Consider the following 26,990-nt stretch of genomic DNA (forward strand, 5'->3'; position numbering starts at 1 on the left):
ATCAGATCCTCACCCAGACCCTTCCCACCTCTGCCTCCTGTCCCCTGTTTCTTTCTAAATTTTCAATCTCCCTCAACCCATGCTTTCTAACCTCTTCACCCCCCAAAAAATACCCCTTCCCAACTTCCCTGGTTTTCAACTGCCTTCTGTACTCCAACACTCCCACTTCTGCTTCCATTTTTGCCCCTAGTCCTGCTTTCCCTTGGGGCTAGCAGTTGGCCAAGAGGGGAACGAGCAGCCTAGATGTGCTCACTCTCTTAGTTAAGAAGCACCAATCCCCTCATGGAGCTGGGTCACATCATCAGCTGCCGGGCAGACTTGTCCTCTTGTGCACTGTGCGCCACCTGCTGCCTCTAGTGGCTCCTCCAGCCCACTAAGAGATGGTGACAGAAGGGTGTGGGGACGGGACAGGTTGGGACTAGCATCCTGAGAAGCACTGAAAATACCTTCAGGGAAGGCCTCTGAGACTGAGGGCAAAGTCTCTGAAGGACTTACTGAAGAGGAGTTAGCATAGGAGGAGTTGTGAGGATTTGTTGACTTAGAAGGAGCAGGGACTGAGAAGGACTCGGTTCTTTCTCTGTCCTGCCTTGAACTTTCCCCCTCTCCCCATCTTCCACAGGGTCTGATTCCCCTTCTGCAAAATAGAAGAGTTGACTGGATAATTTCTGAGATCCCTTTGGATTAGAGGGTCATTATTCTAGTTTGATTTCCAGGGAAGCCAAATATGGGCCAAGCTCCTTGGGGAGCCCCCCAGCATCCCAAGTTAAAGGAAAGCTGGGACAGGAGTGGGCCTAGATGGCTTGAATGGCCAGTATTTGATCTCCCTGCCAGACTACCTAGAGTCTGTGTTTGCAGGCTTCAAAAGCCCTTGGGAATTATCTAATATAACATCTTCATTTTGTAGAGAAGGAAGCTGAAGCTGTGAGAGGGAAGGTCATGCGATGAGTCAGGGCAGAGCTCTGAAAATCCAAGACAGGGAAAAGCCAGCAGGATTTAGTGGGAGACAGAGAGAAAAAGGCTGAACTAGGAAAAGATGAAAACAAGGCAGAGTCAGGGCTGGGAAAGGAGCAGGGACAAGGTAAGAGAGAGACACTTGGAAGAAAGAAGGGAGGCACAGATTCCAGTGGTAAGGACAGGGCACTGTGCTCAGGTAACATTGAATTTCAGACCTGCTCTTGCACCTTGCACAGCAGCCTTTCCTTCAGACATCGTAGATGGTTGGTACTGGTCCTTTTGAAGTAACTAATCTTTCACTCTTTAGAATTAAATAAAACAAAAACAACCTCATTGCTATCTGCTTTGGTGAGTTCCTTTCAAAAACAGCCCTCCCTGGGACTCCATCTGGGGGACCTCCTCTCCTCCTATGAGGGTGTTCTAATGCCCTGATGCCATGGGACAGGTGTAGCCAGCCTGGAGAGGAGAAGCTGCCACCATGGTTGCACTTTCGCTGAAGATCAGCATTGGGAATGTGGTGAAGACGATGCAATTCGAGCCGTCTACCATGGTGTACGACGCTTGTCGCATCATTCGTGAACGTATCCCAGAGGCCCCAGCTGGCCCTCGTGAGTCTGATTACCCATGTGGCTGGGGTGGGAGTCCTCGGTCCCTTCTCTGTTCCCAGGCTCTTGGCCTTGAAGGATGACCCTATTTATTGTCCCCTAAGGCTACTCATCCCTCAGGTCTATGCTCCATGGTTCCCGTCCTCACCTTTAAGCCCTGAGTCACTGGGGAAATAGTAAGGGCAGTGGCACAGCCATTCAGCCACGTTGGGGTCCTCATAAGTCTGAGGTGGTCCATTCTCTCTTTTAGCCAGCGACTTTGGGCTGTTTCTGTCAGATGATGACCCCAAAAAGGGTATATGGCTGGAGGCCGGGAAAGCTTTGGATTACTACATGCTCCGAAATGGGGTGAGTATCACTTCATCAAGGATCACCAACATCCTCTTCCGTCAACTTCCCTGTTCCACCTTCTATTTTTTCAGCACCCACATCTGTTGTCTCTGACCCCTCCCGTGCTTTCTATCACAGACAGTCATACTACCTGCTTTTGAGTGACTCACTGTAGTCCTTTTAGTAATCTCCTTTCCTCCCCTCTGACTGTGTTAAAAGGAAGTAATACCGCTAGCTTTAAGTGGGCCCCTACCTCCTATTCCTGCCCCAACAGGACACCATGGAGTACAGGAAGAAACAGAGGCCCCTGAAGATCCGTATGCTGGATGGAACTGTGAAGACTATCATGGTGGATGACTCTAAGACTGTCACCGACATGCTTATGACCATCTGTGCCCGCATTGGTAAGGGGTCTCGGTGGGGCTGACGGCTTGGGCAGGGAACTCCAACTCTGGCAAAAGATGCTGCTACCAACCCCTCCCCCTCCCCCAGGCATCACCAACCATGATGAATATTCTCTGGTTCGAGAGCTGATGGAAGAGAAGAAGGAGGACGTGACCGGCACCTTACGGAAGGACAAGACTCTGCTACGGGATGAAAAGAAGATGGAGAAACTAAAGCAGAAATTGCACACAGATGACGAGTGTAAGCAGAAGTAGAAAAGAGAGGGCACTGGAAGTGGTCAGGGTGGCAGGGGGCAGCCATTTATTTTTATTTATTGAGGACCTGCTTTCACAAGGCACTGTTTTAGACACCGGGTATGCAACAGTAAGAAAACAGAGTCCTATACTCATAGAACATAGCGTATTAGTGAGAGGAGGTAGGAGATGAAGAAATGAACAAGCGGAAAGCCAGAGACCAGGCGGCACAGGGGCCGTGGGGGCTTGGCATTGAGCAGACTGTGTGTGTCCCAGTGAACTGGCTGGACCATGGTCGCACCCTAAGGGAACAGGGAGTGGAGGAGAACGAGACGCTTCTGCTGCGGAGGAAGTTCTTCTACTCGGACCAGAACGTGGACTCCCGGGACCCTGTACAGCTGAATCTTCTTTATGTGCAGGTGTGGAGAGGACTTGCCTGGGGTGGTGGAGGTAGGGAGAGGGGACCATGAAGGGCATCCCTTTGCCCACACAAAGTTTGCCTCCTTTCCCTGTGCTCTCCAGGCACGTGATGATATCCTGAATGGCTCCCACCCTGTCTCATTTGACAAAGCCTGTGAGTTTGCTGGCTTCCAATGCCAGATCCAGTTTGGGCCCCACAATGAGCAGAAGCACAAGGCCGGCTTCCTTGAGTGAGTGACTCACATTCCACACCCCATCTGGGCCTAGGACTCTTGCCTTTGTGACACCAATCATCCTGTCTCCATCCCAGGCCTTCTCACCCCATTTTCTCTCCTGAGATACCAGAGTTTGACCCACATAGGTACCCTTTTAGCTTCCATCAGCCATTTATCTCCTTACTGGTCCCATATGGAATACGAAATAGTCCAAATCTCTGCCCCTGCTACCTATGTCTGAAGAATTCTACTGCAGTCGCCAGAGGGAAATAGGGTACATTTTTACTCATAGGGAACATTACATTTAAAAAGTCTTCATCCTCTGGTGTTGCTCAGAATGTAGAGTTTGGCTTGACTTTCTCAGCTTCCTACAGGCATGGTCATCCTTCTAGTGAGTGCCTTCTGTACCTGGTTCCCTGAAATTCTGTTCCTGACCCTCTTTCCCTCAGGGACTGAGCTTCCAACTCAAGTTCCCTCAGTCCTTTTCCCTGTAGGGACAGACACAGGCTGCATTCAAGAGCTAATGCTCAGTCACCTCAATTTCAGGGACAATTTGGACTCTGTTCGCTCAGAGTTTTCCTTCCCAAAGATAACACTGTCCTAGACATTTCCTCACACCCCTAGGCCCACAGTCCATGGCCCATATATCCCTGATGCTGTCCACTACATGCTGATCCTCCCTTTTCTGGTATAGCCTGAAGGACTTCCTGCCCAAGGAGTATGTGAAGCAGAAGGGAGAGCGTAAGATCTTCCAGGTGAATGGGGACAGGGGAGAGTGTTTGGTATGACCTGGGAGCTTTGCTGCTTAATCCTACTGACTAAATGGACCCCCGCCCCTTCCCCGTCTGCTCCTTCCTCTCTTCCAACCACCAAGCTTTTCTCCCACCTTTCCTGTGCCAAGAAAGCAGAAGACCTGGGCTTTTAATCTCAGCTCCATCACTACATTTGCCTTGGAATTCAATTCAATATTCTTGTTTTCTTTTGTTTACCTCTAACGTGGGATAACAGTACCTTCCCTGCGTAGGGTTGATAGGAGAATCGTATGAGATAGTATACCTGAAATTAGTGTGAAAAGTATGTCTTTGTACAAATATAAGGTGTTATCCCCACTCTTTGAATATTCAGCCCAAAAGGCCTTCTATTTGACCTACTTTCTAACTATCCATTCACATCTCCAGAATGTCTGCAAGTTCCCTAACTATATCCCTTGAACTTTTGCTTCTGCAGATCCTTTATCAGCCCCCAGAGCTTCACCCTCTCATTTCTCATACCCTGCACCCCCTAACCTTTATAGTTAACATCCCAACCTAACTCTTTGTGATATTAGCCTCCCCATATTTTGCTAAATCTTTTCTCATTTCATGCTCTAAGGCACACAAGAATTGTGGACAGATGAGTGAAATTGAGGCCAAGGTACGCTACGTGAAGCTAGCACGTTCTCTCAAGACATATGGTGTCTCCTTCTTCCTGGTTAAGGTGGGTTATGGAGTTATGGACCCTTCTCACTGCCCTTCTTATTTCCACTCTTACCCTTGCCTATCTGAAAGTCTGATCCTGCCCTCAGTCTCATTTCCCAGCATTCCCTAAGAGTCCTATTCTCTACCTTGTGAAAACTTTTCCATTGTCAGTTCTCCACCACCACTTCTCTCCCTACCTTGTGTTTTCCCTCCCTTTCCGTTTTCCCTGAAGTAGCTTTGTCCTGGGCCCATCCATAGACACCCTAGTTTAGTACTCCTTCCCACCTCAGCACGCCCTTGTGGTCTTGATCTGACCTGACCATTCACTTCTCATTCAACCTCTGACCTATAACTCCAATGACAACCTCTGCCTCACAGGAAAAGATGAAAGGAAAGAATAAGCTGGTGCCCAGGCTTCTGGGTATCACTAAGGAGTGTGTGATGCGAGTGGATGAGAAGACCAAAGAGGTGATCCAGGAATGGAACCTCACCAACATCAAACGCTGGGCTGCCTCTCCCAAGAGCTTCACCTTGGTGAGCCTGGGGGCTCAGAGGGGAAAGGGTTTGGAATTTTCAGAGAAGGTGCAGCTGCAGAGGTCTCTCTACCTCCCTTGGGGCAGGTGCACTGAATGTAACTCCAGAAAAAAAAGAAAACTTTGGAACTATTGCAGGAGCACGGAGGTTAGAGTAGAGGAGAAACTGCTGGAGAGTTGAGTGATGCTTAAATGAAACGTACTCTTTAAAATCAGCAGAACAAAATTGTAAACATTAAGCTGAGATCATAGGAAACTTGGGGAGAGGGAAGAAAAAGGTAATTGAAAAACATGCTTTCCCTCTTTCAGCAGCAACTGTACACTGTAATTTTCTGCTCTGGCTTTATATTTTGGTATTAACTTGATGAAGTACCCCAATGAGAGAAATTAGTAAATGCTAGTTTTCCATTTTCAAAGCTGGTGCTAACCTTCAAGTGTGGTCATTTAACGGTAAATGTTAATGTCCTTCTAATCTTATTATCCTGAGAGAAAAGAGATTTCCTAAATGGCATGTGTAGCATAAAGACCACTCCTCAGAAATAAAATATTTCCCTCCTAGAGGGCTATTGGCATGGGGAGAAACCCTTATCAGCTCGACCTTGGAGCTCCCATCCTGCCCTTTCCCATCCTGGATAGATTGCCAAGCTTTCCCACTGAGCCCAACCTTATCACCCTAGGATTTCGGGGACTACCAAGATGGCTACTACTCAGTACAGACAACTGAGGGGGAGCAGATCGCACAGCTCATTGCCGGCTACATCGATATCATCCTGAAGAAGGTGTGCACTCCTGCCCCACCAGCCTTCTCTTTATCTCACCTTCTCCCCAAGCTGCTCCTTTAGAAATGGGGACCCCGCTTCTGGAAAACAGCTGATTTGGGAAAGGAGGCTACCTCTCCCTCACTTCCTGTTTAACTCTTGTTCCTTTTTCCTTTTTACAGAAAAAAAGCAAAGACCATTTTGGGATGGAAGGAGATGAGGAGTCTACTATGCTAGAGGACTCAGTTTCCCCCAAAAAGTATGAAGGGAGCAGGGCTCATCCCATCCTTCAGGGGCAGGAAGGCCAGCCTTGACCCCCCAGACTGTTAGGGGGTATGGAATCCTTAGGATGGTTCTTTAACTAGTTGAAGGCTGTAATGAGACCTCACACACACCCCAGACCACAGAACCTGTGAAGGCGGTAGAGCTGGGTGGGAAGGGGATGAGAGGAAGACCTCTGAGTGCTCCTCAGTATTTCCCCTGTCTAGGTCGACAGTCCTTCAGCAGCAATATAACCGGGTGGGGAAAGTGGAGCATGGCTCTGTGGCCCTGCCTGCCATCATGCGCTCTGGAGCCTCTGGTCCTGAGAATTTCCAGATGGGCAGCATGCCACCTGCCCAGCAGCAGATTACCAGTGGCCAGATGCACCGAGGACACATGCCTCCTTTGGTAAGAGTGCCCCCACTGCCACCACAGTATTAACCCTGCCCCCACCCTCAGCTGAGCCTAGTCACAAGTTAAGCAGTCTTTTCCCCTGTCCCTATTTGTATTCCTCTCTCTAGCCTCATGTCCTCATTTATCTTCTCTTCCCTTAAGTGTTCCCTCTTACTTCTCTCCTTGTAGACCTCAGCCCAGCAGGCACTCACTGGAACCATCAACTCCAGCATGCAGGCTGTGCAGGCTGCCCAGGCCACTCTGGATGACTTTGACACTCTGCCCCCTCTGGGCCAGGATGCTGTGAGTATGGGATGGAAGAGAGGCCAACTGTATTGAAGCTGGGACTCCAAGGAACAGGGTTGGGGTTAATCAAAACAGAGCAGATCTTGAATTTTGTTTCTCTTTCTCTCAGGCCTCTAAGGCCTGGCGGAAGAACAAGATGGATGAATCAAAGCATGAGATCCACTCCCAGGTAGATGCCATCACAGCCGGTACTGCCTCCGTGGTGAACCTGACAGCGGGTAGGCTGGATGCCAAGCTCATTGTGTGTGGTGGGATAGGGGGAGGGGGAGGGTGTGCAAGCATGAGTGTGACTGGCTCGGGTGTGACTGCACCTTGACTCATGGAAGGGACTATGTGTGTATGTCTCGGGACATGTGTGTGAGTAAGTGCCTGTGACTGTGTTCCTTCCCAGCTATCGTCTAGTCTGCCCTGCCTCTCACACATGCTCCTCTTCCTCCCCTCAGGGGACCCTGCAGAGACAGACTATACTGCAGTGGGCTGTGCAGTCACCACAATCTCCTCCAACCTGACGGAGATGTCCCGTGGTGTGAAGCTGCTCGCTGCCCTGCTGGAGGATGAAGGCAGCAGTGGCCGTCCCCTGCTGCAGGCAGCCAAGGGCCTTGCGGGGGCAGTGTCAGAACTGCTGCGCAGTGCCCAGCCAGCCAGTGCTGAGGTCAGGGTCCACGGGAATGGAGCTAGGGAGGGTAGATGGTTTGAGCCCAAGGAATAGGGGACAGTTCAAGCTACAGAATAAAAGTGTGGGATCCATGGGCACGTAGGACCTGTGGGCGTGTGGGAAGGGATTGGGCAGCTTCTGACTGGTGTTCACTCTCCACAGCCCCGTCAGAACCTGCTGCAAGCAGCTGGGAACGTGGGCCAGGCCAGTGGGGAGCTGTTGCAACAAATTGGGGAAAGTGATACTGACCCCCACTTCCAGGTTGGTGACTTACCCAACCCCCAGAACCCCAGCTTTGAAGAGGTGACCTCTGATCCTGAGTCCAGCTCCTAGTCCTGCTATTCTGACTTGACCCCTCAGAGTTAACCTGAACCTGTTTCCAGGAATGATACTGGGAACCTTCAACTCTTTTTTTTTTAGGAGATGAGAATTCAGAATCTCTGAGTCCAAACTTAACCTGCTAGTTCATCCTTGGCCCTAATTGATGATATTTTTTAGCCGTCTGTCATCTTTTTCCCTATCTTTCCCATACGTAACCCCAGCCCTTACTCGAGAACATCTTAAACCCCTTCCAATCCTTTAGACCTTACCACCTTGAGGACACTGTTCCTCTAGCCCCCCCCCCCTTTCCCCACTCCATGCCAGTTTCCTCATTTGACTTGTCATCCTGGATTTCCCATGCAGATATGTGCACCCAGAGGGTCTGGGGTTCGATCTCCCCACGATCCCCCCACGGTAATGGCCTCTGGCCTGGGCCTTCCCAGCTTTGTCCTCTGAGCCGCATACACTCGCTTCTGCACCTCTCCCCCAGCCTCCTGGGGGAGCAGGACATGATGGGAGATGGGGAGGCAGGGCTTGGGAAATGGGATCCGGGAGGGTAGTGCAGGGACTTGTTCCCAAGGCTCCATGGTAACTGCTCCCAACCAAGAATGAGAAGAAATGAAGAAAAGAAGCTGGGGATGGGAGGGACTGCTAAAAGTACCTCCTCTCTCCATCCTGCTGTAACAGCGCTGCCCTTCCCTCCCATTGCTGACCGAGTGTATCCGCCTCACACATTTCTCCCTTTGGTGTAGGCTCTGTTTCTCTTGGTGTGGGTTCTGTCCTACTGGGTGCTGAAGGCAGGGGCTTGGGGTAGGTTCTGGTTGCTTCTGCATACACTGTCATGTGATTGGAGTCAGTGGGAATAATGAACCAGCTTACGCCTCTGAGAAGGGTCCAGGGATCCACGCCTGATCTCAGACCATACTTACTGCTTTTTTCTCACAGGAGGTGCTAATGCAACTAGCCAAGGCCGTGGCAAGTGCTGCAGCTGCCCTGGTCCTCAAGGCCAAGAGTGTGGCACAGCGGACAGAGGACTCAGGGCTTCAGACCCAGGTTATTGCTGCAGCAACACAGTGTGCCCTGTCCACCTCCCAGCTGGTGGCCTGTACCAAGGTGAGTCCCAAAGGTTGCTCTAGCCCATGCCGAAGAGTGGTGCTGCCACCCACACAAGAGCCTCTCACTTTATCTCTTTAGTTCCTGCAGCCTCTTTACCCAACCCAGTGAGAAATACCCCACCTCATGACTCCTTTCCCTTGCCTACATTTCTGACATTCAGTTTTCCCACAGGTGGTGGCACCCACAATCAGCTCACCTGTCTGCCAAGAGCAGCTGGTGGAGGCCGGACGACTAGTAGCCAAAGCTGTGGAGGGCTGTGTGTCTGCTTCCCAGGCAGCAACAGAGGATGGGCAGCTATTACGGGGGGTAGGAGCAGCAGCTACATCTGTCACCCAGGCCCTGAATGAGCTGCTGCAGCATGTGAGGGCCCATGCCTCCGGGGCTGGGCCTGCTGGCCGTTATGACCAGGCCACTGACACCATTCTTACTGTCACTGAGAACATCTTCAGCTCCATGGGTGATGCTGGTAAGGACACCACCTCTGGGAAGACAGAGAACCCCACTGAGGTTCACCAAGCCCACTGGACATTCCCTTGCAGACCTGACACCTCCCCCTAAGGACTCAGCACAGTAGACTGGGTTCCCCATTTGTAATGCAGGAATAGAATCCCTGCTCTGCCTTCCATGGCACATTAAAGAGTACATGAAAGTGTATACAGAGACACATGCAAAGTGGCACTGTTAGGAGATAGGCTTCCCCACTCAATTCCACCCCATCACCCCAAAAGCCTTTACAAAAAGTGTCTCATCCTCTCAAAACTGTTTGCTGAAAATACCCATTGAAGACTATTTTCCCTCCCATCAAAGCTCACTGGGAAATCTGTTTTTCACCAAGATCCTAAGCCTAGAAAATCATAACTCCAAGGAGATCACACGAGAATTTCCCCCCAGTCTCTGTGGTGACAAAAAGCCTCATCTCTACCTTGTCTGCACCATTTTCTTGCGCCCCTGGGACCCTCTCAGTGTCTCTGGCTTCCTCACCTGATTGAGCCCTGTCCCCTCAGGTGAGATGGTGCGACAGGCCCGCATCCTAGCCCAGGCTACCTCTGACCTGGTCAATGCCATCAAGGCTGATGCTGAAGGGGAGAGTGACCTGGAGAATTCCCGCAAGCTATTAAGTGCTGCCAAGATCCTAGCTGATGCCACAGCCAAGATGGTGGAGGCTGCCAAGGTACAGAACTTCTGTGTAGACTCCCAGCCCTGAAAGGAAGTAGACCATTCCGGATGGTCACCTTCATCTGATGGGAAAGACCCAGGTAAAGCAGAAAATACAAGAGAACAAACACAGGAGCACTTAGGAAGTAAATGTGTCCCTAAGTTACCGGTGGACGGTGGCCCAGGCTTCCAGCCTATATGATTTCCAGAGTCCTTGCTGACTGATTGACAACTGTACCCTTTTTCTTCCTCTGAATCCAAGGTCTGCTGTTCCTACTTCCCCCTACTTTGCTGCCACCACCTGCCTGGGATCCCTCTGCTTCCTGGTTTCTCCTATGAATGCACATAGGCCTCAGTCCCAGGGCTTCCACTGTTAGCACTGCAAAGACAAGGCAGTGGGACACAGGGACACAGGGTGCAGAGGACTACCAGGAAGAAGCTGAAAGACTCCCAGGTCCCCTGAGCTCAGGTGTTTCAGTTTGCAGGAGTAATTGGATCCCCTGCTTTGGTATTGCTCTAAACTGCATTCTTCTTGTCCAGAGAATCCTGCTTACCCCCATTTGCTAGTAGTATTTTGTGGGGAGTCAGGGGAGAAACATGGCTTTTTTCCTGAAGAAGGAAAGAAACAGTTTCACGTAAAGAAGGGAGTTCAGCATCCCACAGGGAATCCAGGGTCCACCCAAGATTTCCCATTCGCCTGCCTGAGGTGTCTCCTCTCAGTGGTGATTACCTTTCAGTAGGGATATTAGAAATGACTTAAGGAGAAAAAGTCTGAGTCTGGAGAGATCAGAGCAGAGTTTATTGAGGGTCCACAGGGATGCTGGATAACGACTGTCTGTCTCTCCACCCCTTAGGGAGCAGCTGCCCACCCTGACAGTGAGGAGCAGCAGCAGCGGCTACGGGAGGCAGCTGAGGGTCTACGCATGGCAACTAATGCGGCTGCACAGAATGCCATCAAGAAAAAGCTGGTGCAGCGCCTGGAGGTGAGGCTGGGAAATAAACCAGGAGCAAGAGTGTGAGTCCTGTGGGGGGCCTGAAACTGGGAGGGACATGTGAAGAGAGAGTCACTTCATATTTCCTTGGAGGATGTCATGGGCAGAGTAGGCCAGGGACTGGGTATGAAATGCCTGGGGCTTATCCTGACTACTCTGTCCTCACAGCACGCAGCCAAACAGGCTGCAGCCTCAGCTACGCAGACCATCGCTGCGGCCCAACATGCAGCCTCCACCCCCAAAGTCTCTGCTGGCCCCCAGCCCCTGCTGGTGCAGAGCTGCAAGGTGAGACCCCCTTGAAGCATGTGAGGGTGGGAGGAGGTGCGGGAGGAGAGGGACTTTCCCCCAGCCTTAGAGGGAGAGGGGGTGATGCTCACGACATTTTCTTCTACAGGCTGTGGCAGAGCAGATTCCACTACTGGTGCAGGGCGTCCGAGGGAGCCAAGCCCAGCCTGACAGTCCCAGTGCTCAGCTAGCCCTCATTGCTGCCAGCCAGAGCTTCCTTCAGGCAAGGCACCCTCTCCCCACCTCTCAGACCAAACCCTTCCCACGCTCCTGAGTCCCCTAGAGCTCCCACAATTTAAATCTCTGCCAATAGCCTCTGTCCAGTACTGAGCCCCAGTGTTCACATCCTATCATTAGTCCCTGTACCAAGCTCAGAGGAAGGATGGTACCCTTTATCTGCCTGCCTGTTCCCCAACAGCCAGGTGGGAAGATGGTGGCAGCTGCGAAGGCCTCAGTACCCACAATTCAGGACCAGGCTTCGGCCATGCAGCTGAGTCAGTGTGCTAAAAACCTTGGCACCGCATTGGCTGAGCTCCGCACCGCTGCCCAGAAGGTATGGGAGTTGGCTTGCTTTTTGGAAGATGAGGGTAGAGTCCTGTGATAATGGGGAATCTGTAGAATAATCTAAAACGGATACTCATGTAACCTGAGGCATCAGTGGGATATAGCAGTACCTCCTACACCCCAAACCCCCATGTCATTGTAGGCTCAGGAAGCCTGTGGGCCTTTGGAGATGGATTCTGCACTGAGTGTGGTACAGAATCTAGAGAGAGACCTGCAGGAGGTGAAGGCAGCTGCTCGAGACGGCAAGCTTAAACCCTTACCTGGAGAGACAGTAAGTATTCTTAAGACTTCATTCTTACTCAAACCCTGATGTCTTTCTTCCCACCTATGCCCCAGAGCTGCCCAAAACCTCATTTAAACTGCTGCTGTCCCCACATAGCTTCTCACGTTCCCGCTTTCCATTTCCTGTTGTATCTGAGCACCCCCCTGAGACTCCCCATTTAACCCTAGATGGAGAAATGTGCCCAGGACCTGGGCAACAGCACCAAAGCAGTGAGCTCCGCCATCGCCCAGTTGTTGGGGGAGGTTGCCCAGGGCAATGAAAATTATGCAGGTCTGTGGGCAGGGCCAGGAATGGGACATATGGTGAGGGGGGTGGGGGAATAAGGAGCTGGGTGAGGGATGGGGCCTCACAGGAAACCACTGGGACCAGGGCCTGTTCATGAAGGTACCTTTTCCCCTTTCCTTCCTCTCCTGTCTTCCCAGGCATTGCAGCACGGGATGTGGCAGGTGGGCTGCGGTCACTGGCCCAGGCCGCTAGGGGCGTAGCTGCCCTGACGTCAGATCCTGCAGTGCAGGCCATTGTGCTTGACACGGCCAGTGATGTACTGGACAAGGCCAGCAGCCTCATTGAGGAGGCAAAAAAGGCCACTGGTCATCCAGGGGACCCTGAGAGCCAGCAACGGCTTGCCCAGGTCAGGTATTGGGAAGGGGCCACTTCCTCCCTCTCCCCCAGATCCCATGAGAAGGCCCACTCCGATGGGGCAAAGCCTCATCCGCACTGACGAAGGGACAGCTTCTCAGTTCTGCTCTTGAGATCTCCTCCTGGATCCCATACTTTCTCTCCATCCTAGTACACGTGTCTCAGGCTGAGGCAGGGGCACATCTAAACACCAGGTTTGGGAAATTTGATCGCTGTTACTTGATACTCTAACTTCAGCCTACTCAGCTGCAACACCCCTTTCCCCCTTTCACTTTCAGAAGCAGTAGAGCAGTTATCTTTTGTGTCCCATAGGTGGAAGAGGGAATCTCCCAAATTGTTTCCACTTTGACAGTGTCCCATCTCCTTCCTACCTCAGGTGGCTAAAGCAGTGACCCAGGCACTGAATCGCTGTGTCAGTTGCCTGCCTGGCCAGAGAGATGTGGATAACGCCTTGAGAGCAGTGGGAGATGCCAGCAAGCGACTTCTCAGTGACTCGGTAGGTAGGACTAGGGGTGTGGGGGGAACATAGGAGCCCAAGAAATCCAAGCTTCTTTCATCTCTAGACCTCTCCTTGAGCCTGATTTCCCAGATTTATTCCTTTTCATTGCTCCCAAGCTCTGGAACCACCTCCCAGCACTCCTTTACCAAGGTCTCCCTCACATTCTTGCATCTGACTTTTTCTCTGACCCTGCAGCTTCCCCCCAGCACTGGGACATTTCAAGAAGCTCAGAGCCGATTGAATGAAGCTGCTGCTGGGCTGAACCAGGCAGCCACAGAACTGGTGCAGGCCTCTCGGGGAACCCCTCAGGACCTGGCTCGAGCCTCAGGCCGATTTGGACAGGACTTCAGCACCTTCTTGGAAGCTGGCGTGGAGATGGCAGGACAGGCTCCGGTATGAAGAGGCACAGGGTCTGGTTCAAGGGTTAGATAGGAGGCACCTGTGTGACCATGGAGTCCTGCCCTGCTCCTGGCTCCCTCCCCTCCCCAGTGTCTAGCAGTACTTCAGTGCGTGGACAGAAGATACCTTTTAGAGACAGGTAAGAAGGGACTGGACATTGTGTTGACCTCTTCACCTTCAACAGAGCCAGGAGGACCGAGCCCAGGTTGTGTCCAACTTGAAGGGCATCTCTATGTCTTCAAGTAAACTTCTTCTGGCTGCCAAGGCTCTGTCCACAGACCCGGCTGCTCCCAACCTCAAGAGTCAGCTGGCTGCAGCTGCCCGGTAAGTAGGACCTGGGAAGCCCAGTTCTAGAACATTGGAGAGCCTGGGGAAGGGGCATTTCTTGAGATGTCCCTGGCTTAGAAGTGGTTCCATACAGAAGAGAAGTAACTAGTAGGAATGATAACCTGTGCACCCATTCACTCAGCACTCTGCTCCTCCCAGGGCTGTGACTGATAGTATCAACCAGCTCATCACCATGTGCACCCAGCAGGCACCAGGCCAGAAAGAGTGTGACAATGCCCTGCGAGAATTGGAGGTGGGCACTTGGCAGGGTTGAGGTTGAGGAAGGTGTTCTGAGTTTGGGATGAGGGGTATCTTACTTTGCTCTCCACCTATAACAGACGGTCCGGGAACTCCTAGAGAACCCAGTCCAGCCCATCAACGATATGTCCTACTTTGGCTGCCTGGACAGTGTAATGGAGAATTCAAAGGTAAGTGCAGCTGGGAACCCAGGAGGCCAAAGGGCAGGAAGATGGAACTAACCAGGGGCTGCTCTACCCCACTGATGATAGAACCTGACTCCTGATACCCTCTGTTCCTCAGGTACTGGGTGAGGCCATGACTGGCATCTCCCAAAATGCCAAGAATGGAAACCTGCCGGAGTTTGGAGAGGCCATTGCCACAGCTTCCAAGGCCCTCTGTGGCTTCACTGAGGCAGCTGCACAGGTTATTCTCAGTTCCTGAAATGCCCCTGCTTTCCCTTCCCCACCTTGTGCAGCCTGACACACACATTATGTTTGCAAAGCCAACTCTATGGAAACGGGTTCTTTACCCCTCCTGAAGTACAGAGGTTTGTCAGTAATCAGAACACCAACAGTTCTGATCACTGTCACCCCTGAACCCAGGTACTTGGGTTATGATTACACTGTCCTACCATTGGGCCTTTTCCAGCCCTGGCTTTCTTGGTATATACTAATTAGCATATGTCAATAATTTTTCACATACTTATTACTTTATTAAAATAGTATCAGTGACTAAATTTCCAGTCATCTGCATTACCACTTAACTTTGCTTTTTCTACATTATAAAATATAAAGTAACCTATTAGCTCTGAGAGTATTTTGCTTTAGTATATAAAATTTTAATACTCACTTGAGAGTTTATCATCTCAGACTGCTTCCCTAAAAGCCTACCTTTCAGCTCCCTCAATCTCCCCTACCTCCCATTGCCCTTTTCTGTTGGGTGGCCTCCTCTAAATGGCTTGACTTATTTCTGGGAGAGCTTAAAGAGGAAAAAGCACAGCTATCATGCGTTGAATTACGAACCAAACCTTATGATGGTCTTTGAAGCATAAAAAAATTTTGGCAACCATTACACCCATTCCCCTTTCCTCTTTCCAAATCGTTAAAGCTTGGAAGTGTTGTAAATGTTAATTAGGCTAACAACCTCCATAGTTTTAGAACTATGTCTAAAAGAGGCTTTGCATGCAGGGGGTGGGCTGGGGAGCTTTCTATTGTGTCACTATAGTTTGTTAATACCTTTAATTTGTTATTAACTTATTAGCGATGGTTTATTTGTTAGTAATCATTTCATTAACATTGTTTAATAACTTAAGTTGTTAATACCTAATTTGTGTAGTTTGTTAATACCTCCACTCACATAGAACCCTGGTCACTAAACTTACTCCTACTCTCTTTTGTCCCCACTATCCCTATTTGACTTCTACCTGAGGAATATTCTTTATTTCTCTCTCCCCAGGCTGCATATCTGGTTGGTGTCTCTGACCCCAACAGCCAAGCTGGACAGCAAGGACTGGTGGAGCCCACACAGTTTGCCCGTGCAAACCAGGCAATTCAGATGGCCTGTCAGAGTTTGGGAGAGCCTGGCTGTACCCAGGCCCAGGTAATTCAAGGGAACAGGTACCATGGGCAAGTCTGGTAAAGGATACCGAGCCAGGATGGACTGGCCCCGTGGGGAAGGAGAGGGCGGAGCGCCATCTCACACCTTCCACACACAGCTTCTCTTTGGGTGATTGTCTTTTCCTGCCACATTTCTCATAGTTCTTTCAGTTACTGCTAAGTTCACAACTTCTCTGTAGATGTTTGAGCTTACTCTCCTACTGACCCTATTACAATTTCTCCATTATTGTGTCTGTCTGTCATTTCCCCCTTCCTCACACCCTGTTCATCTTTGGGTGTCTCTGTCTCCCAGATCTTTCTTAGTTAGACTTCCAGAGGTATTGCTCTCCATCCCCCAACCTAAATTGACTCTTCCCTGGGTGTGTACTCTTCCCTCCTGCCCTCATCATGGCTCTTCCACATGTCTGTCTCCTCAGGTGCTCTCTGCAGCCACCATTGTGGCCAAACACACCTCTGCACTGTGTAACAGCTGCCGCCTGGCTTCTGCTCGTACCGCCAATCCTACTGCCAAGCGCCAGTTTGTCCAGTCAGCCAAGGAGGTGGCCAACAGCACAGCCAATCTTGTCAAGACCATCAAGGTTCCCAGTGTTTGAATTCTCAGCCTTTCCCTGACCTATCCAGTCTTCTCTCCCCTGAACTCCCCCCCCCCCCCAATCATTCCCCAAGGCCTTCTACCAAATCCCTCCTTCCTGAGCCCAAGTCCTTTCCTATTTATACTGGTCATTACCAGCCTGTCCCTGCACCTTTACGCCCAGGAGGGAGACCTGGGCTACGCCTCCTTTGCCTCTAGTCCCTCCTGAGGGCCTCTGTGTCACCCATTTCCAGGCACTAGATGGGGCCTTCACAGAGGAGAACCGTGCCCAGTGCCAGGCAGCAACAGCCCCTCTACTGGAGGCTGTGGACAATCTGAGTGCCTTTGCATCCAACCCTGAGTTCGCCAGCATTCCTGCCCAGATCAGCCCTGAGGTGAGGTTGACGTGAAAGGAGAGCTAGTGGGCCAGCAGCCACCTCATCTCCTTGTCAGTTGCAAGACTCACCTCCCTCCTCCCCACTCCCCAGGGCCGGGCTGCCATGGAGCCCATTGTAATCTCTGCCAAGACAATGTTGGAGAGTGCTGGGGGACTAATCCAGACAGCTCGAGCCCTGGCAGTCAATCCCCGGGACCCCCCACGCTGGTCAGTGCTGGCTGGCCATTCCCGTACTGTCTCGGACTCCATTAAGAAGCTTATTACAAGCATGAGGTATTGGGATGGAGAACCCTTGTGATGGGTACATACACTGTGGCAGAATGGAGGGGTGGGTGCTTAAGTGCAATTGGATGGGATAGTGTTGGAGGACTCCTGTTATCAGATTTGGGGGATATAGGGATAGATAGGCTAGCTTTGTTTTAAAGGGATATTCTTGGTGTTAGAGCCTGTGATGTATCTGCAGGGACAAGGCTCCAGGGCAGCTGGAGTGTGATACGGCCATTGCAGCTCTGAATAGCTGTTTACGGGACCTAGACCAGGCTTCCCTTGCTGCAGTCAGCCAGCAGCTTGCTCCCCGTGAGGGAATCTCTCAGGAGGTAAGGAGGAAGAGGGTTATGTGCAAAGTGGTGTCTGGGAAGAGAGAGGACAGACTTGAAGGAGACAGATTCCAGAATGGGCTTCACAGGGACATCAAGAAGCTGGAACATGCCAAGGGGGTTAGTTAGTTAGGTTAGTATGGAAGGAAGCGTGGGGTCCTGTGCAAGTAGAGGGTCCTATTCTAGGTTACAAGGCTAAAGTCTGCTTCCTCTCCAGGCCTTGCACACTCAAATGCTCACTGCAGTGCAGGAAATCTCCCATCTTATTGAGCCGCTGGCCAGTGCTGCCCGAGCTGAAGCCTCCCAGCTGGGACACAAGGTATCTGGGGAGACAAGTGGGGAGTCCCAGGGGTAGGGTAAAAGAGGGTACCTGGTCCAGCTGACCACTATTCCAACACTTTGCTTCAGGTGTCTCAGATGGCCCAGTACTTTGAGCCACTCACCCTGGCTGCAGTGGGTGCTGCCTCCAAGACCCTGAGCCACCCACAGCAGATGGCACTCCTGGACCAGACTAAAACCTTGGCAGAGTCTGCCTTGCAGTTGCTGTACACAGCCAAGGAGGCTGGCGGCAACCCCAAGGTATTGAGGGCTGGGAGGGAGGGGCTGCTAGTTAAGGGCTGGAGAAGCAGGAACAGGACCCCACCTCCACTCACTCACTCTAACCCACAGCAAGCAGCTCACACCCAGGAAGCCCTGGAGGAGGCTGTGCAGATGATGACAGAGGCCGTAGAGGACCTGACAACAACCCTCAATGAGGCAGCCAGTGCTGCTGGAGTCGTTGGGGGCATGGTGGACTCCATCACCCAGGCCATCAACCAGGTTAGAGTCTTGGGGTGCCTGTGAACACTGAGGCTACCCTGGGCCAGGGTTCCAGAGACCCTGACAATCTTTGTCCTTCCCTTATGCTACCCCCTCAGCTAGATGAAGGACCAATGGGTGAACCAGAAGGTTCCTTCGTGGATTACCAGACAACTATGGTGCGGACAGCCAAAGCCATTGCTGTCACCGTTCAAGAGATGGTAAGTTTGGGAGAGTTTAAGAGGACTTCCCTTGGGGAGCTGAGTTTGGACATAACTTCACCCTTTCCATTATTACCAGGTAACCAAGTCAAACACCAGCCCTGAGGAGCTGGGCCCTCTTGCTAACCAACTGACCAGTGATTACGGACGTCTGGCCTCACAGGCCAAGCCTGCAGCTGTGGCTGCTGAAAATGAAGAGGTAAACATAGAGGCAGCCGTGACCTTCCCCCTGCTTCTCACAGAGAACCCCAGTGGCATATCCCTTGTCCCCACCATGTCAGCCTTTGTGGCTGTCCCACCCACAACTCCACCTAGTCTTTCATAGAATGAGGAACACACCCTCAGGGCCTGTGACCTAGGATATCCCAGTCTGCCACTGTTGTCTCTGCCCGCTCTCCTCTGGGCCTATGACTGCTGCTTTGCTCTACTACAAGTCTGTATTCTCTTCTTAGTTCTTCCTTCTCTAAGCTCCTGGCTTTCCAAGAAAGCAAGTAATTGGATCTCAGCAAGATACACCTAATCCCCAACCCCAAAACTCTCCACAACTGCATACAGGCCAAGTTGTAATCCATGGCCCTCTGATTTCAAATACCCTAGCATAAAGTGCTTCTCCCCTCTCCTCTTCACTGTGCTTAATACAATCCTCACCAGCTGGTGCCCACATGCTATTATTATCCATGTGTAGGAGGTGACCTCCTGCCGGAAGGATGTGAAACAGGAAAAGTCTCTGTGCTGCGATGCATGTTTTCTTAGATACTCAGTGACTTCCAAGCACAGTGGAAATGTCTGAGTGCCTCTGGTAAAATCCACCTCCCTTTTCCATCTGCTCACAGATAGGAGCCCACATCAAGCACCGGGTACAGGAGCTGGGGCACGGCTGTTCTGCTCTCGTCACCAAGGCAGGTGCCCTGCAATGTAGTCCCAGTGATGCCTACACCAAGAAGGAACTCATAGAGTGTGCCCGGAGAGTCTCTGAAAAGGTGACAGTGCTCATCCATGCAGACTGGGGGACTGGCCCTCCAGCCCTGCAGCCTTTCCCATCCTTCAGCTTTCCCAGCCCTCTCCTCTGTTCCTTCTCCCAGCACTCAGTGACCTTTCCATTTCACATGGCACCTACCAGAGTCACCGTGTGACTTCCCACCCCTAGGTCTCCCATGTACTGGCTGCACTCCAAGCTGGGAATCGTGGCACCCAGGCCTGCATCACGGCGGCCAGTGCTGTGTCCGGCATCATTGCCGACCTTGACACCACGATCATGTTCGCTACAGCCGGCACACTCAACCGTGAGGGTGCTGAAACTTTTGCTGACCACCGGTGAGGAGGGAATGGGGTCTCAGAAAGGCAGGGTGGGGGTAGGGCCAGAAGAGGATGGAGGGGCAGGGGACCTGAGGAGAGCTGACTGGGCCGGGCCCTCCTTCAGGGAGGGCATACTGAAGACTGCAAAGATGCTGGTGGAGGACACCAAGGTCCTGGTGCAGAATGCAGCTGGGAGCCAGGAGAAGTTGGCACAGGCCGCCCAGTCTTCTGTAGGCACTATCACCCGCCTCGCTGATGTGGTCAAGCTGGGTGCAGCCAGCCTGGGAGCTGAGGACCCCGAGACCCAGGTATTCACCTGACACCCCTAATTCTGGTCAGATCCACTTCTTGTTCCCCCTTTTCCTCCCACAGACCAGAGCCTCTGCTCTCCCACACAGGTGGTGCTGATCAATGCAGTGAAAGATGTGGCCAAGGCCCTGGGAGACCTCATTAGTGCAACAAAGGCTGCAGCTGGCAAAGTTGGGGATGACCCTGCTGTGTGGCAGCTCAAGAACTCTGCCAAGGTTGGAGGGAATGAGAGCAACCTCAGGAGAGGGAGCAGATCAACGTGCTTCCCCCATTCCTTAAATGATCCCTCCCCCCACTACTCTGATGCCCCTAGGTGATGGTGACCAATGTGACATCATTGCTCAAGACTGTGAAAGCTGTGGAAGATGAGGCTACCAAAGGCACACGGGCCCTGGAGGCAACCACAGAACACATACGGCAGGAACTGGCGGTGAGCACGAGTCTGGGGCATCAGGACCTCAAGTGAGAGAGAGGGGTTGTGCTAGACTGAAGCTGTATCTCACATGTGTTCACAGAAATGTAAACACATTCTCCTCATTCATTGCCAAACCTTTTTTTTAAATGTATCTTTATTGATTTCAGAGAGAGAGGAAGGGAGAGAGAGAGAGAAACATCAATGATGTGAGAGTTATTGATCGGCTGCCTCCTGCACGTCCCCTGCTGGGGATCGAGCCCACAACCCGGGTGTGTGCCCTGACCAGGAATCAAACCGCAATCTCCTGGACCCTAGGTCGATGCTGAACTGCTGAGCCACTCTATCCGGGCACCAAACTTTTTTTTTTTTTTTTTTTTTAATATATCTTTATTGATTTCAGAGAGAGGAAAGGAGAGGGAGAGATAGAAACATCAGTGATGAGAGAGTCATTGATCAGCTAGCCCGCAACCTGGGCATGTGCCCTGACCGGGAATTGAACCCTGATCACCTGGATCCTAGGTCGATGCTCAACTGCTGAGCTATGCCCGGCCAGGCTGGGCACCAAACTTCTTAACGGAGCTATACTCAGATCTTTCCCTCCTCACCGTTTTACTCTTTAGCATTTGACAGCTATCTTCTTTCACCACCATCCTCCCACTTTCTCCCATCATTAGTGGCCTATTAGTTGCCACATTCAGTGGCCTCTTCTTGGCCTCCATCCTCTTCACACATTTCCAGAACATTTGAGTGGTAGTAAGCCTGTCTTTGAAATTCTTTCTCCCTTTGGCTTTCTGGACATTGGTTTTTCTCTTGCCTGACACATCATCTACAATCATCATTGCATCACCTTCAACCTAGTAAACAAAGAGGCCTTCCCAAAGTTCTACAGATAGCCTTCTTTCTCTACTCTCTGTCAAATTCAACCATTTTCGTTATGTTCTCTAAGAAGTTGACTTCCAATTCTAAGCTTAGCTATTTTCAACGGCCTGTTTGACATTACCACCGAGATGCAGTACGTTCCAGCCAGCTGTTCTTCCTGACATGCTGCTTACTTGCTGCTAATGGTGGTAACAACCTCCAGGCATGAAGATTCCCCTCAGTCATCTCTGACTTCACTGTTTATTTGCCGTATCAGATCATTGCCAAGTCCTCCCAACTACCCTTCTCCGTTCTCTTTTGGTCTCACCCCTCCTCGCCCTCCCCCACTGGGACTGCTGAACCAGTTTTCTACCTGGTCTCCCTGCCTTTAGTCTCTGTCAGTCTCATCTCTCCTATTCATCTTTCTCATTTCTGAATTCATCCTTCTGATAATCTGTTTTCATCTCTACTTGGAAATGTCCAAATTGAAACTTTTAACTTTCTGCTTCCCAAACCTGATCATTCCTTCGTTCTTTCCATCTCAGTAAATGTCACCTGTTAGTAACTCAGTTCCTAAAGCCAGAAACCCAGCTTTAATGTTTTCCTCTTGTTCCCCACATCTAGGCCCATCAGCAAGTCCTGTTAGTGTTCTCTCCGGATCTCATTTTCTCTTTTCCTCATCTCTACTACCAGCACCTTGTCCAAACAACCATCAGTCCTTAGTTGTATTTATGTCATAGCCTCAATCTTATTTCCCTGCTTCTACAACTCACCAGCCTCCCCTCCCAATCCATTTTCTCTACACAGAAGCCAGAATTATCTTTTTAAAATATAAATTAGGTCGTGTCACTTCACTACTTATAACCCTTTAGTGACTGCCCTGGCTTCTGTGGTAGATTCACACTTCTTACCATCACTGGCCATTTCCTATGGCCCCTGCTGACTTTCCCAAACCCATCCTGTCCCTCTCTTCTCCTTTTCCATACCCAGTCCCATCGCACTCTGTCAGTTCTTGCCCAGTGTAGGCCCTTGCACTTGCTTCTCTCCAGCTATTTTAACATTTGGCTCCTTCCAATCCTTCAGGCTTCAGCTTAAATGTCTGCTCACTAGAGAGGCCTTCCCTGACCACTGATCTGAAATAGGACCTCATTTTTATTTCTCATCATAGCATCCTCTCTATTTTCTTCAAAGCCCAGATCATGTCTTTAGTTTTTCTGCTTGTTTACTTACTTTTCGTCTGTCCAAAATAGAATATAAGCTCCACAAGAATAAGGATCTTGTCTACCTTTTCCCCTGTTGCATTCCTAGCACCTCACATAGAATCTGCCACCTCGCTGATCTGTAATAATTTGTTGGAAGGACACATACATCGAGATATTTTTATTACTTTTATATATTATGTAAAATTCTAAGTTCCTTGGTCTAATATTCAAGGCCCCAACAGCCTTTTTTCCACCATCCATATAGTCTAGAATACTCCTTAATACTGTCCCGCTTGATATCCTGGTTACTCATGCCCTACCACTTACCTAAAATACACTTCTGTTACCTATATCTCTTTTTATAATTTTTATTTTTAGAGGACTTTCACTGAAGTTGGGGACAGTGAAACAAGAAAGGGTCTAGAATAATAGGAGAGGGACTAGGTGGGGAAGTGAGCTTAGACTGAGCTGCTTTGGCTCACTAAGAAGTCAGAGAAAAAGGGGCCTTTGAGACAGGTTCAGGGGGCTTGCCCAGGATGAACTGCTGAACTGCTGCTGCCCATTGCTGGGGTCTCTTGAGAGTTTAGGAAATGCATACCTATGGGGGAATAAGAGGGATGGGGAGGGGAAAGGCCCGTGAGGGAGAGTGAATATCTCTGTTCCCTGTATCTCTTAAGACCCAATGCCCTCTTGCCCTGCCTCAGCCACTTACCCCTTCAGGCTCCTCTGTAGCTTAGGAATAAGAAGCCCACCTCAAAAGCTGCTTCTTTAATTTCAAGCTCTCCCCAATTACTTCAGTCAGAAATGATGACCCTGCTGGACCCTGCTGCCTGCTATAATATTAGCTGAGTCTGTGAACTTCTCCGAGGACTTGACCTACGATGAGAACTCAGTGAATGCTTGCTGAGTGAACACATGAATGAATGAACCAGATTAGCCAAGTGCTACATTGTCTTACAGTCTCACTATAAAATGTTTTTCCTTGTTCTGCCCCAATAGGTCTTCTGTTCCCCAGAGCCGCCTGCCAAGACCTCTACCCCAGAAGATTTCATCCGAATGACCAAGGGTATCACCATGGCAACAGCCAAGGCTGTTGCCGCTGGCAACTCCTGTCGCCAGGAGGATGTCATTGCCACAGCCAACCTGAGTCGTCGTGCTATTGCAGATATGCTTCGGGCTTGCAAGGTAGTAGCCCTGGTAGTGAGGCACCTTTAGGGCAGAACATGGTAGGGGAGAAACTACAGAGGTTTGGGAGACCTGGAGCTCTTTGGGATCCCAAAGTTAACATATTACTCTGTGGTATAGGAAGCTGCTTACCACCCAGAAGTGGCCCCTGATGTGCGGCTTCGAGCCCTGCACTATGGCCGGGAATGTGCCAATGGTTACCTGGAACTGCTGGACCATGTGCTCCTGGTAAGGAGGAAGTCATCTGCTCCTCATACCAGCTTCCCTGAACGCACAGTCCTCTTGCCACATGCCTTAAACCCAGCTCTAATTTTTCATTCAAATCCCCACCCCACCCCATTCATCCTATTTCCCAAATCTGTTCTTATTTCCAAGCCTCCCTTCCACCAGGGCCCCATTATTCTTAGCATCTTTGGTCCTTTCACTCACCTCTTTCTCTTCTTTTTCTTATCTCCTCTCTTCCCACCTGACCTCCTCCTTCTCTACCTTCATCATCTCTTCTTTCTTCTCATTTCATCATTCTCCTTGCTCCTTGTCAGCCGGTGAGTGACATGCAGCCCACTGTCTTGACCATGTGTGCCGAGTGCACCTGGATAGGCAGCGTGGTGTTTCAGGGCTGTGGTATGGAGTGGTTTAGGGATGGTGCTGAGGGCCATGGTCTGCCCCATTTTTAGGTCAGGGTAGAAGCTAAGGTCTGATGCTCTCTGTTCCCTTCCCCTTTCTTCCCCAGACCCTGCAGAAGCCAAGCCCAGAATTGAAGCAGCAATTGACAGGACACTCAAAACGTGTAGCTGGTTCAGTCACTGAGCTCATCCAGGCTGCTGAGGCCATGAAGGGTGAGGGGTGACCAGGGCCAGGGAGGAAAGGGAAACCTTTGTCATGGGGAGATCCCTGCTTCCTGGTTGGACTGCTCTGAGGTAGCCTCTGCCAGTATTCCCCACAGGTGCCAGAGGCCTGGTGATACTAACCATGCTGCCCAGTGCTCCTGACCTCCCTGCTCTGGCTTACCCCCTTCCTTCCCCACTTCTTCCCACCAGGAACAGAGTGGGTAGACCCAGAGGACCCCACAGTCATTGCTGAGAATGAGCTCCTGGGAGCTGCAGCTGCCATTGAGGCTGCAGCCAAAAAGCTGGAGCAGCTGAAGCCCCGGGCCAAACCCAAGGTCAGTCCTGCTCCCTCCCTCTTTCCTACCCTCCTAATGGCAGAATGTCCCCACCTTCAGCCCCCTCTTATTTTGCATCTCTCTCTGCAACCTTTGTCTCCATTGCAGGAGGCGGATGAATCCTTGAACTTTGAGGAACAGATACTGGAAGCTGCCAAGTCCATTGCAGCTGCCACAAGTGCCCTAGTAAAGGCTGCATCAGCTGCCCAGAGGGAGCTGGTAGCCCAAGGGAAGGTAGGTACTTGGATACCCAGAAGCATGGGGACAGCAGCATCTTTGTAACAGGAGGCTTTTACATACATACAGAGAGTACAGGTCTGAGCAGGCTCTCCTCCCTCCTCCACAGGTGGGTGCCATTCCAGCCAACGCACTGGATGATGGGCAATGGTCCCAGGGCCTCATTTCTGCTGTGAGTATACAACACCCACTAGGTCTCTCTGAGCTAGAAAGACTTGAGAAGGCTAGAGAGGGGATGGACCAGGGTAAGAGGCACATTTTAATCCTATTTTCTCACTTTAGGCCCGGATGGTGGCTGCAGCCACCAACAATCTGTGTGAGGCAGCCAATGCAGCTGTACAAGGCCACGCCAGCCAAGAGAAGCTCATCTCATCAGCCAAGCAAGTAGCTGCCTCCACAGCCCAGCTCCTTGTGGCCTGCAAGGTCAAGGCTGACCAGGACTCTGAGGCAATGAAACGGCTTCAGGTGAGGAACCTTCACCCATCCCATTGAACCTTGGGCTGTGCTGCTTTAAATTGTCCCCTCCAAGGCATGCTTTTCGGGGGGGAGGGGGGCGGGGGGGGGATTCTCTCACCTGAGACCCTACCTGTATTCTCAACCTCTTGCTGCCTTCTCTTTGCCCAGGTTGCCGGCAATGCGGTGAAGCGAGCCTCGGACAACCTGGTGAAGGCGGCGCAAAAGGCCGCAGCCTTTGAAGACCAGGAGAATGAGACAGTGGTGGTGAAGGAGAAGATGGTCGGGGGCATTGCCCAGGTGAGCTTTGCCCCAGACACTCAGCAACACTGTCAGTAGGGCAGTAACGTTGCCTGTGCTGGTCCCAGCTACCCTGTACCCTAATGCACATACTCACTGAACTGAGTTCCTGACCTCCATCCCTCAGATCATTGCCGCCCAGGAAGAGATGCTCCGGAAGGAACGAGAGCTGGAAGAGGCGCGGAAGAAGCTGGCCCAGATCCGACAGCAACAGTACAAGTTCCTGCCTTCAGAGCTTCGAGATGAGCACTAACGTAGCCGCTTCTATTTAATGCAGACCCAGCCCAGAGACTGTGCCTGCCACTACCAAAGCCTTCTGGGCTGTCGGGCCCAACCTGCCCAATCCCAGCACTCCCCAAAGTGCCTGCCAAACCCCGGGCCTGGCCCCGCCCAGTCCCGCTGCACATCCCCGTCCCCTCCCAGCTCCAAGTGCCTTCATGCCCTAGGGCCCCCTAAGTGCCTGCCCCTCCCTAGAGTATTAACGCTCCAAGAGTATTAACGCTGCTGTACCTCAATCTGAACCTGCCAGGGCCCCAGCCCATTCCACCTGCCAGCAGCTTCTGGCAAGTCCCCACAGCCTCAGCTCTACTCATCCTTTTTGATACTATCCTCCTCACACCCCAGCTACCGATGGTGGCTGTGGGATCAGAAGCCCCAAACAGGTCATGCTCCAATAAAGGTGATTCTGCCTGCAACTCTGCCCGGCGTCATGAGGAGATGAGAGAATCCCCAGGACAGTGGGGAGAGAATGGGATTGAGTTCTGTCACCAGCTTGATCTGACTCAGGAATGGAGTGGGGCAGACTGTGGCAATCTGCCCTCTGAGGCCCCTTCCTCTTCCTTGCACCCAGATTCCTAAAGTCATCCTAGTTGGGAAGCTCTCCCAGAGAAGTCATACTCCTGTTGTCCCCTATTTCACTGGCCAGTGCCCATGCCTCACCAACTGTCATTCTACTGTGGCAAGGACAACAGCTGCCACTGTGCTTTGTGGCTACCAGGGACACACTGTTCTTCATAACTGCTCAGAGTA

The 26,990-nt window shown here is 51.3% G+C and overlaps 1 protein-coding gene across 4 annotated transcripts in view; it reads left to right on the forward strand.

The window, feature by feature from the left end:
• Positions 1–26,656, forward strand: part of TLN1 (talin 1) — a 31,233-nt gene extending 4,577 nt beyond the window's left edge. For 2 of the 4 annotated variants that reach the window (XM_081152417.1, XM_081152418.1), the window contains 57 exons: positions 1,400–1,562; positions 1,810–1,907; positions 2,164–2,293; positions 2,382–2,534; positions 2,804–2,946; positions 3,050–3,177; positions 3,857–3,917; positions 4,534–4,638; positions 4,998–5,153; positions 5,830–5,931; positions 6,093–6,169; positions 6,399–6,579; positions 6,754–6,867; positions 6,980–7,088; positions 7,314–7,522; positions 7,688–7,786; positions 8,210–8,260; positions 8,792–8,959; positions 9,134–9,428; positions 9,967–10,133; positions 10,972–11,100; positions 11,278–11,394; positions 11,504–11,617; positions 11,813–11,947; positions 12,101–12,229; positions 12,409–12,511; positions 12,664–12,872; positions 13,257–13,376; positions 13,575–13,772; positions 13,963–14,102; positions 14,265–14,358; positions 14,444–14,533; positions 14,646–14,768; positions 15,801–15,944; positions 16,378–16,539; positions 16,787–16,927; positions 17,021–17,202; positions 17,393–17,525; positions 17,743–17,844; positions 17,934–18,104; positions 18,195–18,344; positions 18,443–18,544; positions 18,624–18,743; positions 19,378–19,524; positions 19,692–19,858; positions 19,965–20,148; positions 20,239–20,364; positions 20,463–20,579; positions 23,624–23,809; positions 23,930–24,037; positions 24,540–24,645; positions 24,847–24,971; positions 25,080–25,205; positions 25,318–25,380; positions 25,491–25,673; positions 25,833–25,961; positions 26,089–26,656. In XM_081152417.1, the coding sequence (XP_081008543.1) occupies positions 1,433–1,562; positions 1,810–1,907; positions 2,164–2,293; positions 2,382–2,534; positions 2,804–2,946; positions 3,050–3,177; positions 3,857–3,917; positions 4,534–4,638; positions 4,998–5,153; positions 5,830–5,931; positions 6,093–6,169; positions 6,399–6,579; positions 6,754–6,867; positions 6,980–7,088; positions 7,314–7,522; positions 7,688–7,786; positions 8,210–8,260; positions 8,792–8,959; positions 9,134–9,428; positions 9,967–10,133; positions 10,972–11,100; positions 11,278–11,394; positions 11,504–11,617; positions 11,813–11,947; positions 12,101–12,229; positions 12,409–12,511; positions 12,664–12,872; positions 13,257–13,376; positions 13,575–13,772; positions 13,963–14,102; positions 14,265–14,358; positions 14,444–14,533; positions 14,646–14,768; positions 15,801–15,944; positions 16,378–16,539; positions 16,787–16,927; positions 17,021–17,202; positions 17,393–17,525; positions 17,743–17,844; positions 17,934–18,104; positions 18,195–18,344; positions 18,443–18,544; positions 18,624–18,743; positions 19,378–19,524; positions 19,692–19,858; positions 19,965–20,148; positions 20,239–20,364; positions 20,463–20,579; positions 23,624–23,809; positions 23,930–24,037; positions 24,540–24,645; positions 24,847–24,971; positions 25,080–25,205; positions 25,318–25,380; positions 25,491–25,673; positions 25,833–25,961; positions 26,089–26,214 (7,677 nt within the window). In that variant the 5' untranslated portion in view covers positions 1,400–1,432 and the 3' untranslated portion in view covers positions 26,215–26,656. The remainder of the gene's footprint in view (positions 1–1,399; positions 1,563–1,809; positions 1,908–2,163; positions 2,294–2,381; positions 2,535–2,803; positions 2,947–3,049; positions 3,178–3,856; positions 3,918–4,533; positions 4,639–4,997; positions 5,154–5,829; positions 5,932–6,092; positions 6,170–6,398; positions 6,580–6,753; positions 6,868–6,979; positions 7,089–7,313; positions 7,523–7,687; positions 7,787–8,209; positions 8,261–8,791; positions 8,960–9,133; positions 9,429–9,966; positions 10,134–10,971; positions 11,101–11,277; positions 11,395–11,503; positions 11,618–11,812; positions 11,948–12,100; positions 12,230–12,408; positions 12,512–12,663; positions 12,873–13,256; positions 13,377–13,574; positions 13,773–13,962; positions 14,103–14,264; positions 14,359–14,443; positions 14,534–14,645; positions 14,769–15,800; positions 15,945–16,377; positions 16,540–16,786; positions 16,928–17,020; positions 17,203–17,392; positions 17,526–17,742; positions 17,845–17,933; positions 18,105–18,194; positions 18,345–18,442; positions 18,545–18,623; positions 18,744–19,377; positions 19,525–19,691; positions 19,859–19,964; positions 20,149–20,238; positions 20,365–20,462; positions 20,580–23,623; positions 23,810–23,929; positions 24,038–24,539; positions 24,646–24,846; positions 24,972–25,079; positions 25,206–25,317; positions 25,381–25,490; positions 25,674–25,832; positions 25,962–26,088) is intronic. The other 2 variants (XM_081152419.1, XM_081152420.1) reach the window with 1 other exon arrangement.
• The last annotated feature ends 334 nt before the right edge of the window (positions 26,657–26,990 follow it).

This window comes from Miniopterus schreibersii, assembly GCF_964146895.1.
Source record: "Miniopterus schreibersii genome assembly, chromosome: 11".
NCBI lineage: Eukaryota > Metazoa > Chordata > Mammalia > Chiroptera > Miniopteridae > Miniopterus > Miniopterus schreibersii.